The 11149-nt window shown below is 34.0% G+C and overlaps 1 protein-coding gene across 3 annotated transcripts in view; it reads left to right on the top strand.

Annotated features, from left to right (window-relative positions):
• LOC124636950 (acetylcholine receptor subunit beta-like 2) overlaps positions 1-11149 on the top strand; it is a 34959-nt gene that overhangs the window by 1762 nt on the left and 22048 nt on the right. For 2 of the 3 annotated variants that reach the window (XM_047173243.1, XM_047173241.1), the window contains exons 1-6: positions 6333-6695; positions 7040-7233; positions 7732-7860; positions 9152-9313; positions 9702-9858; positions 10145-10272. In XM_047173243.1, coding sequence (XP_047029199.1) covers positions 6644-6695; positions 7040-7233; positions 7732-7860; positions 9152-9313; positions 9702-9858; positions 10145-10272 — 822 coding nt within the window. In that variant the 5' untranslated portion in view covers positions 6333-6643. Of the gene's footprint in view, positions 1-5429; positions 5532-6332; positions 6696-7039; positions 7234-7731; positions 7861-9151; positions 9314-9701; positions 9859-10144; positions 10273-11149 lie in introns of those variants that run through there. The other variant, XM_047173244.1, reaches the window with a different exon arrangement.

The raw sequence follows: 11149 nt of genomic DNA, 5'->3' as shown, positions 1-11149 counted from the left end.
TCTACATTATGTTGGTTCCTATTAATCACAATTTTTCAATACATAGGGTCGATTTGGGTAATAATTGCACAAGGGCGCTACATAAGCACATTTACATACATTAGCTAGAGACACCTTTGGCTCCAATTACTTTTGCAGACCATAAACTATAAAATTTGCGCGCTCGCTTCGCTCGCGCTTATTTATGGCTACTTCTCTCTTGCACCACACCAGGCGCACTACACAGAAGAGTTAGGTTTTTGTAATGATTATGTGGCTCAGTTTTACACTTCAGTAAACAAATATAATTATTGTACCTAATTAAAATACATATTTTATAATCTTAACGAATTTTTCTTTTTTTGACAAAACCCAGTATAATATTATGTAGTCTTAGGGCGGCATAATCAGTTTTGCACGCCGGCGAACTAACAGCTAGCGGCGGGCCTGCTGCTACGTTGGTATACCTGCTTCATAAATAATTAAGAACGCGGAGCATGTAGCCCAAAGATGAAGATAGATAATATTCCGAAGATGAAGGGTGTTTTATAATGGAACAAAAAGCACGCACTTATTTAGTAAAATTAAAGCCTAACAACGTGAACGTCATACAAGCTATGTCTATGGTTGGCCCCTTTTGGAAAGTAGATGCTACCCCGTGCGGTCCACTAAGCTTTAGTTTTACAAGATTCGATATAGAAGTTACCCTCCAAAAAGATAAGTGCCTCTGTAGGTTCAACAACACTAGTCCATTTAGGAACTTTCCAGAAGTTACCACAGGGCAGAAGATGATATGAACTTATACCGTTACAATATCGTATTTGTAAACAGGTCACTGTCATGACACAGTGCGCGAAATTCGTTCAGGCGAGGCCCACTTATGATCTGCCATTTCCTAAATGTCCATCGCAAATTGTGCGCAGGTTACCAACAGTTGGTCATAAAATTTCGCGAGCTATTTTCGGTTAGATTTTGGGGTTAAACATGATGTTGTTCTCCTGTAAGGATAGGAAATGATATCATTTGTTTTTGAGGATAATGTGTCATTGTAAATAGGTTATGAGCCGGTCACCTCTTAGTGGAAGATCCGACCTTACATCGACCTTCACCGACTTGATAATAGAATAAAATATACTTTATGACAAATTTCATATATTAGAAAATATATTAAAAATAGGTTGTCTAAAAAAATCCTGGACAGACTATTTTTAAATAATTTTTTAAAAATAATTTTTAACTTAATTTTGTGACGTTAAGATAATAAGAAAATTTTTATTCTCACTTAAAGTATAAAGCTTATAGAATGTGCAGCCATTGGGTTGTCTATTATTTACCTGGACAAACTGCTCGGTTGTCAGGTATAAACAGGTATGTTCATAGTAGTTACCTTCACTTGAAATGATAATAGAAAAAAAATTATACCAATAGAAGCGCTGTTTTATTATGAACACGTTGATATAGGGTTTTCTGTGAAAAATTTGGGCCCAATAGGGATTTGCGATTTTTAAAGCTGTTAATTTTCACGTGAGTGGAAATGTGTGACAAAGAGGTCCGAGTTTAGCATAGCGTGTAATAAAAAGATTATTCGTTAGACAGAAATGGATATGCAAAGAACATTGAGATTGTGCAATTTCTAATTATATTGGATAATAATAATGACCAGGATTTTAACCGGGATTTCGAAATAACATTTTATAATTTATAGCGTGAAGTTTTTTGTGAAGATATTACAGAAAAAATATTGATCCTATAAAAAAAAAATTAAACAAAAGTTGTAGGAAGTTTAATTGTCTACAGTTTATGTTTCTTATGATTATTTCCTAGAATCAATAGGAAAGCCGTAATTTTATAATAAAGATTTCTATAGTTCCGAAAATTCGGATCAATCATTTGGAATATTAATTTTGAAATGACGATGTAAATATTGGCCAAAAAAAATCATACGAGACAATTTTTGTAGGGAATTAAATTTCCTACAGCTTGAGTTTAAAATTTTGTTTGCATACAACTTATATTTTCCGGGAAATTGAAAAAAAATACAAACTGAAGCGAAAATTCTAACCTCAAAAATTTATAAAATTTTATACTATGTACTTACTGAATACTCTGTACGAAAAATTCCAAATTCTTCATTGTATTTACTGCCTACAACAGTTACTTTTTTGTGGTAGCCAACATTATCAAGTATTGCCTTTGTTAGTTCGACTTCATGATATTTAAATTTCTTTTTTTTACGGAAAGCTAACTTTCGCAAGCAATTTTGTAAAGTTTCTTCAGTAAAATCACTTAAAGAATCGTCCGAGCCGCACAAAAAACACTTTTTAGGCATTTTTTTCACAATATACAGGATACAAAAATACACTTTAAAAATCGCAAACCCCTATTGGGCCCAAATTTTTCACAGACAACCCTATATCAACGTGTTCGTAATAAAACAGCGCTTCTATTGGTATAATTTTTTTTCTATTATCATTTCAAGTGAAGGTAACTACTATGAACATACCTGTTTATACCTGACAACCGAGCAGTTTGTCCAGGTAAATAATAGACAACCCAATGGCTGCACATTCTATAAGCTTTATACTTTAAGTGAGAATAAAAATTTTCTTATTATCTTAACGTCACAAAATTTAGTTAAAAATTATTTAAAAGTAGTCTGTCCAGGATTTTTTTAGACAACCTATTTTTAATATATTTTCTAATATATGAAATTTGTCATAAAGTATATTTTATTCTATCATCAAGTCGGTGAAGGTCGATGTAAGGTCGGATCTTAGACCATCTGGAATTGGACAGTTTGCTAGAATTTGACTTGAGTTAATTGAACCTGCATCTTTACATCCACATATTTGGAAGTTAAACAAAAACTTTGTCTTATCCAAAATTATGAGGACGATAGATTTTGCCAACACGTTTGTCTTGTATCAGATTTTTGCCATTACTGAAAATGTTATAGACTAAATTTCAGGGCTTTTATGGAACCGTATCTAGAGCACCAATAATTGTAATAAGTATGTATAGTCAAAACACCAATAGTCAATCTGAAGAATATTTCAGAAATGTTTAAAGTTCAAAGCAAATTCTTGACCTAAAACAGAATCAAACGCGAAGGGACAAGAGGGGCATTCTCTGCGTCATACTAAAAGTATGCAAATTGATTCAGCTGTTTGCAGCTGCAGTCAAGTGAGGAAATATTTTATGGCTCGTAAATAACTAAAGTACCCCACACCCACCAGTAATCAAGTTCCTACTATGTCTCGTGAACAGTCACGTTTGCAGCCATCTGCTCGGGGCTATGCTGTTTACAGGCTACACTTTTCATAGTCCCTATATCTTCCTCTTTCATTTCATATTAACATTCAAAGACCCTGTGATTTATTGTATTCTTTTGACAAGTAATTGGAACATCTCATGTAACCATTGAAATTCCATTCATTATGTCTGGAAGAAGAGAAGAATTTGAATTCTAAACTGAGCAGCCATCGGTACATTACGAGTATGCCCTCATTTCTTAACTTCTATGATTTTGATTTGTGGATTCGTTGGGTCATCAACAACTCCATCAACTGCATGTTCCTATATTTATATATATATAACTTCCATCTAGAGGATAAAGATCGCAATGTTTTAATAAAGACCGTCTCAGTCAGTCCTGTCACGTTTCTAGCCATCTGCGTCGCTCACGTAGGTTTACGAGTCATCTCGTTGATAAGTGCTAAGATTCCTTTGTTTCAATGGAATCATTGAGGCTTATGATTTAATACGAGTTTAATCGTTGTTTGTATTTTCTTCTACTCAATTAGTCCTTCTTTTCTCAAAAACTTAAGGTTTGTTTAGTACGCGTTCACGGAATTCTAAACTTACAAGAGTTACGATAAAAAGTCGAAAGTAGTAAATGTATTGTCAAATTGTCTTCTTATGTAGTAACTAGTAACTATCGTATTTCTAAACAGGTTGTTAGCTCCTGGTTGTAGTCACGAGAGAACATGACGAGCACTTTCATTTGTTATTGGGCTATGGATGGTATCGTCTACATACTTATAATTTTGTTACCTAAGGTTTTGAGGACGATACATGACCCTTCCGAGCCTGCTGATTTTTGTCTAGGTACCCGTTATTTGCAGGACATTTAAGATTCCTGTTCTGGTTAAAATAGGTTTAATGTGTTTCTGTATCCTTCTATGTAAAAAGCTTGAAATCTCCGCCAAACATGGACTCTTTAATTCCATTGAGTTGTTTTGCATACCGAAAGTTTGACAATCATTTCATTACCTTCTGACGCTGACCGTTCACCTTCCAGAAGCGACTTCCACCTCACGGTCAGCAAAACAAACAATTCGATTATCACACAGCATCAATTATGTCCAATATCCATAAATCTGTGGCGTAGACCTGTCCATTTTTATGCACACCGTCTTAAGTGATAAATGGTGGTTTCTAACGCACACGACCGGGAAGTAGTCGGCGATAGACCAATTGTCAACATTGGCTGATGTAGTAGCGTTTAATGGAATTTGTAGCTTTGTACCGAATAGAACGTCCTTGGACATAATCAGTTTCTTGTTGTTCTAGAAACGTTTGGGGTCACTTCTCTTACCATACCTACAGATTGGAATGTGATAAAACTGAAAGATTGTCTCCGTAGATGCCGAGATTAGAGCGTGCAAAGAAACTAACTCTATCGCATGTTATATTAGTAAGATATCTGATAAGTCAAAAATTGGTATAAGTGGTTAAGTGTTCCCTAGAATTCATTATCCATACATAGACCAAAGTAAATGTCTAGTCGCCAATAATCTTTTGATTTTTCTTACTAACACCAACTTTGAGGAAGTCAGTGGCACAACTATCGAGGCGGGCGCGACAGTTGCAAACATTCTTCCTGATGTTTGTGATAGGGTCCTATTATAATGTATAGGAAGTTCCCAGGACCATTTATAACATTATAATATTGTTATCCCCGTGACATTGAGAGCAGTCTTCCTAGTTTCTCACCAGGAACACTTGGTCATGTTATTATTATGTCAGCCCTACCTCTTCCGTGTTCCATTCGTTTTAAACCCGGTAGGGATCATCTTTATTTAGGGAGACGTCGGTTTAATTTATTTAAATAAAGCGGTGGTGCTTTGGTTTCCCTTATAATAAACCTAATTCCTGCAATTTAATTTAAAGCTTACCCATTTGTCGGCTATAAATTGTAGGAGTCTTTTGATCTACTTAATTGTGGCGAAACTATGGTTCATGCTTCTGAGTAGAATATAACGTATCGGAGCATACTACCTCTATGTCTATTATTATTGACAGAATATAAGGAGTGTGATTTTATGACTATGCTTGGATGTGATAGAATCATTGAGGATTTTCTGACTAAAAGAAATTAATTAAAACTCTAGTAATAAGAACATCCACGTTAAACTACTAAATATGTTTATAACACGGATTTGTTTCAGGATCGAAGATGGTGCAAGAAGAGACGATAGTGGTGCGAAGGCTGCCGAATGCATACTTCTATCCGTTTAGTTTATGGCCATTACCGAAGTATCAAGTTAGAGGTGAGAGAATTTTCAATCTATGTTTATTTCAGTTGATGTAAGAACATTGTCTTGTATTTAATGTAAGTGTAGTTTACCTGCTATTTCAATTTTATCATAACTACATAAACCTACAAAGCGTTATTTGAAGATAAACATATCTCTCACTCTTTCCGAAGCACATTCATCGTCCCAAATAGTGATATTCCATGAAATAAAATAAAGTTGATAATTTATAACAATCGTCTTATGGGAAGGTATGGTGTTAGGTAACAATATGCAAATGTTCAAATATCTTAATTATTAATACCTACGTACATATTTATTTTCGCAGATCATGAAGATTCCCACGAGTCGTTTCCGTACCGAAGAAGTTATAACATCAAAAGGCAAAACGAAAGATAGTTGATTGTTTGGAAAACCTTTTTTCTAAATACCGATTGTTGATGTATTCAAAGTTTAATTTTATAAACTCTACAGTATAGATTTCGAAAAATCTTCTGTTAAGCGACGTGATTTTTAATATCAAAATCTATGACACAAAGAACTCGAACCATTTTAATTGTCGGTAAAATATAACACATTTTATGTGTCTTCATGTAAATAAGTAGGATAAGTAATTTAAGGTATTATATTGATAGTTATGTTGCAGGTATTTTTAGTTGGATGTAATAAAATATGTTTTAAATAAGATTTTGTTTTATTTATGCCTAGTGATCCATCATTACAACTATCATGACATCATTTGTACCTATTAAAACATCCTTTAAAAACGTTTTATTGTACGAATAGTACCACGGTTTTAAATTGGAAGACAAATCGGAATCTAGCAATTTTTCCAAACTATTGAGAACCCAATTAGATGGCAATTTACTTGCGCATAATGTTCCTATTATGAATAAAGCATTATCGTTACAAAAATATAAATCCACAATATTAAAAAACCAGTAACGCCATCTACACGCCTCAACACGAAACACAATTCGCGAACTCCCGCCTCCTAGAACAATAAAGTCATAAGCACCACTATTGATTACGCCTGCGCTGTACCAAAGCTCATCTTATTGAGCATCTCACGATATTGTAAACATGTTCCATTAAAAATACACAAAATAACACTAATATCTAACAAAATGAAGCTGGGATTCGTGTTTATATTGCTCAGTTATGCCAGAAACTGTTTTGGTAAGTAATTTGAAGTTTTTTCTTGTAGATTTGTGGTAACTATGGGTGGTACAGTTCAATGCAGAATTGTGTTACGGGTTTTAGTGACGGGCATCGTACTTTGTGGTTTTCGTCTATCAATAGTGCTTCTATGTATTTGTATATCGAACTGAGCAATTAACTTACTCAAGAATTTAAAATACTTTTTCAATATACTTATAAAAATAAAGTATATGTTGAGTCTGTTAGTCTAAATATTTAAGGATTTTTTAAGTAAAATTTCACTTAAATATGGCTCTGATTTCATTCAAGCATAATTAATTTACAGAAAATAAAATTTAATTTGTTCTACCATCTTTTTTCAGGAGTAAAACTGCTAGAAGCAAACCCAGATGTCAAACGCCTGTATGACGATCTACTGAGTAACTACAACCGTCTCATAAGACCGGTGACCAATGTGAGTGACATACTGACTGTCAGGCTTGGGCTGAAACTGTCGCAGTTGATGGAAGTCAACCTGAAGAATCAGGTCATGACTACTAATCTTTGGGTGGAACAGGTCAGTTTGGATTGATTTAATATGGATGTATCAGTTTGACTTGTCTTGTAGAGGTATTGAAACGTGTCTACTTCACCCTATTCATGAAAGCAGGATAAAACAGACACGTGGATTCTCTGAAGATGATCATTTAAAAAGGCTTTAGAGTTGTAATGATACTTAGATTGTTCTACTCCAAACTTTCATTAAAAGAGCTTTCAGCTCCCATGGCGTGATTGATGGGCAAAATAAGGATTCACTGACTGAGTGATTGATGCTACCTATCGATCCAGTGACATTTTTTTCGTATTTCGTTTGCTTGAACGCGATAAATAATATAACTTCAAAGTCGCAAATCTATTTTGTTTTGTGCCAAAATCAAACAAATCGGTGTACACGAATAATGTGTCACACTTACGTATTTATTTAGTTGAGACAAACGTTTTCTCTCGGCACTAAAATACTCTTCATCAAAAACATGAAGACCTGAAAGCTTGAAAATATTCTGATGTGTTACAGAAATGGTTCGACTACAAACTACAATGGAACCCAGATGACTATGGCGGCGTTGAGATGTTGTATGTACCATCTGAACATATCTGGCTACCTGACATAGTGCTCTACAATAACTGGGATGGCAATTATGAAGTGAGTATGGTTTTCAATATCATCATCATCATCATCAGCCTATCGCAGTCCACTGCTGGACATTGGCCTCTCCAAGTGCACGCCACTGAGATCTATTTTCGGCTTCTCGCATCCGGCTCCTGCCAGCCGTCTTGCCAGCCGGTTTTCAATATATTACAAATACAAATATTCTTTATTGTGGTACATAGGTAAACAGTGAGTTGTTACATGGTTTTTAAATTGTACACAGCTATGACCCGCCATAATGGCATACAATAATTTTAAGGTAACATTTTACAACATTCGATTAGATTATAGATTAATTCACATAATAATATCAAGACTGCAATTAAAATTATAAGCATAAATTATAAACATAACCATAAATTATAAACTCAACCAAAATTAAATAACATCATCCAAATAATCTTTTAGAGTATAGTAACATTTGTCTATTAACAATTTAAATAATTTCTTTTTATAATTATGTAACTCTAAGTCTCTAATTGTTTTTGGCAATTTATTATAAATGTCGGGTATAAGATAAAAACACTTTTGTGGAGTTCACGTGTCATTTTGTCTTTACGTCTGGTTCTATTACTAAATTTAAAATGGTGAATATTTAATTTAGCGAAGATGGCACATTCGTAGATAAACATACAAGGAAGTGGTAGTATTTTCAATTTCTTAAAATGTGGAACACAGGAGTCAGTTGAATCTATATTAACAATTGATCGGATGCACTGCTATTGCTCTTTAAAAGCCAGGTCTTTGTTGGTTGAATTACCCCAGAAAATAAGCCCATATCTTAAAATGGAAGAAACATAGCCATGACACACACTAAGAACAGCAGATCTATCTGCTATTTTACTCAGTTTGTAGAGGGCATATGACTGCTGATTCAAGCGCTTGCAAACATAGTCTATGTGATTTTTCCAGTTAAGTCTTCTGTCAATATGTAGCCCCAAAAACTTAATTTCATCAATTTCTTCAATATTTGTATCTTTGAATGTTATGTTTAAATTTGCCGACGCTATAAAACTTTATTCATATTCCTTGAGTAACTACCTAATTACCTAGGTATTAACCACATAGTTCATGTCAACACTTCTAATTGTATAACTGTGACGGTCGTGTTCAAAAGAGCTTATTGCAAGTGAGAAAAAGAGTTCAGATTCAGGGTATTTCACGCTCTTAACAAAATTGTATTCAATTTTTGCCTTACCCGATTTTTTAATTTTAAAGCAGTACATTAAATAGAGTAGAACCTATCTAGAACTAGAGTGATCATAACAGCAATTTGTATTTCTAGGTGACGTTAATGACGAAAGCCACTCTAAAGTACACAGGCGAGGTAAACTGGAAGCCGCCAGCGATCTATAAGTCCTCATGCGAGATCAATGTGGAATACTTTCCTTTTGACGAACAGACTTGCTTCATGAAGTTCGGCTCTTGGACTTATAATGGAGCTCAGGTAAATATTCTTTTTGTGGTTCCATATCTAATGGTTAAAACAGAACTCTATTATTAAGACTTCGCTGAATTGCCGCCGGTCTGTCTCCAGACTGCTTCTCAAGAAAAGAATCTCCAGTTCAGAGTATTTTTATTAAAAGAAACATACAGCAGACATCATTTTGGTAAATTGTGTAAAAGATCATTTTGTTAATGAATGAATGTCATGCCAAACCTTAAGCATAGAAGAGATCTGAAAATTCCAAGTCATTGCTATATTATGGCGTACCTAATCGAAATTGTCAATTCAGCAAACATCATTCCAGTTTGGATCATCAGGAAACAAATAGTTTTTGTACGTTATTCCTTGCTGAATTTATATAATAATAAGTACCCTTATATACTTTCAGGTTGATTTAAAGCACATGGATCAGTCCCCCGGAAGCAGCTTGGTTCATGTTGGAATAGATTTGAGCGAATTTTATCTGTCAGTGGAATGGGATATACTGGAAGTACCAGCCACGAGGAACGAAGAATACTATCCATGCTGCCCTGAACCGTTTTCAGGTAAAAAATACCCTTACTTGTGGATAGGTTATAAGTAAGCAAGCAGAGATTCTAGAAACATTATGGACACATTTTTTATTCTCTATATGTGAAATCTGAAATCAGGCATTTTAAATCCATTTACAAAACTTTCAACAATCAAACAGAATACATAAGAAATAGAACATGGGCTTTGGAAGTGATCTAGTATTTCCCAAAAATAATTTTGGATTCCCGAAGATGATTTTTAAGATTGAAAAAGGTTTAAAATGTAATTGTATACCACTCATCACAATCTACTTTTTAGATATAACATTCAAGCTGACGATGCGCCGAAAGACGTTGTTTTACACGGTGAACCTGATCATACCTTGTGTTGGACTAACGTTCCTAACAGTACTGGTGTTCTACCTACCTTCGGATTCCGGTGAAAAGGTAACTACGTCTTCTTTTGTTATCCCTTTGATGTGTGTGGTAGATGTAACGACATTCTATTTTTAATTTTAGAAGTATAGCCTCATATTTTCTTCTTCCTTACTTAATTTAATTTCTACTCTAGTTCTTTCTTTTTTTGGATTCTGTTTGGTTTTGAATTACTAAGTTTTCCTATCTTTCTTGTATGTAGTTTATTTAAACCTTCATTTACTGTGTCCTTACGTTAGGTCATGTTAGGTGGTTTTGACAGAGTATAATATACCTAAGTGAGAATCAGAGTTTTTAATATACCTAAATATTGATACAATGATTATGATTTTTTTGTAAATAGAATGTCGTTACAAGATAGCTTTCTATGTAAATGTGAATGGGATGTTTCAGGGCATGTTCATAATAGCCTTCAGTCCGCAATACCATCCTTCATGCCCCTCATCCATTGGTAATGGTCTTTTTTGAATCATTAGCTAGTCGTGTGAGTGTGCTAGTATCATCTGGATATTGTTTTTTATTAGTTATTGTCTTTCCACACCCTAACAGATTTGAAATGAAACCAATCCCAAAATAAAATCAAAATTCTCTTCTGGTTTCAGTTTTTGAGTTTTGAATTTGAATTCCTTGTCTCTTTGCATTGAGTGAGCCCTGTTTGCAGATCCCACAAATTATTTCCTTGAATTAAGATAATCCTATTGGTTTCTACAAGAATGTTATCTGTCTCTGTGATGTGACCTATAAAACAATGTTTCTATTTTTTTTAATTACCTTATACTTTATCTTCTACTTGATGATTACTTATTTTCTAATGAACACCAAAATAATATCAGAATTCAGTATATCTGAATCTGAAAGATTCGTGTTTTCAAAAATTTTCAATGACGAA

The sequence above is a fragment of the Helicoverpa zea genome, chromosome 15, assembly GCF_022581195.2.
Source record: "Helicoverpa zea isolate HzStark_Cry1AcR chromosome 15, ilHelZeax1.1, whole genome shotgun sequence".
NCBI lineage: Eukaryota > Metazoa > Arthropoda > Insecta > Lepidoptera > Noctuidae > Helicoverpa > Helicoverpa zea.
The sequence above is the reverse complement of the archived record's forward strand: the minus strand, read 5'-3'. Positions and strand labels throughout refer to the sequence as shown.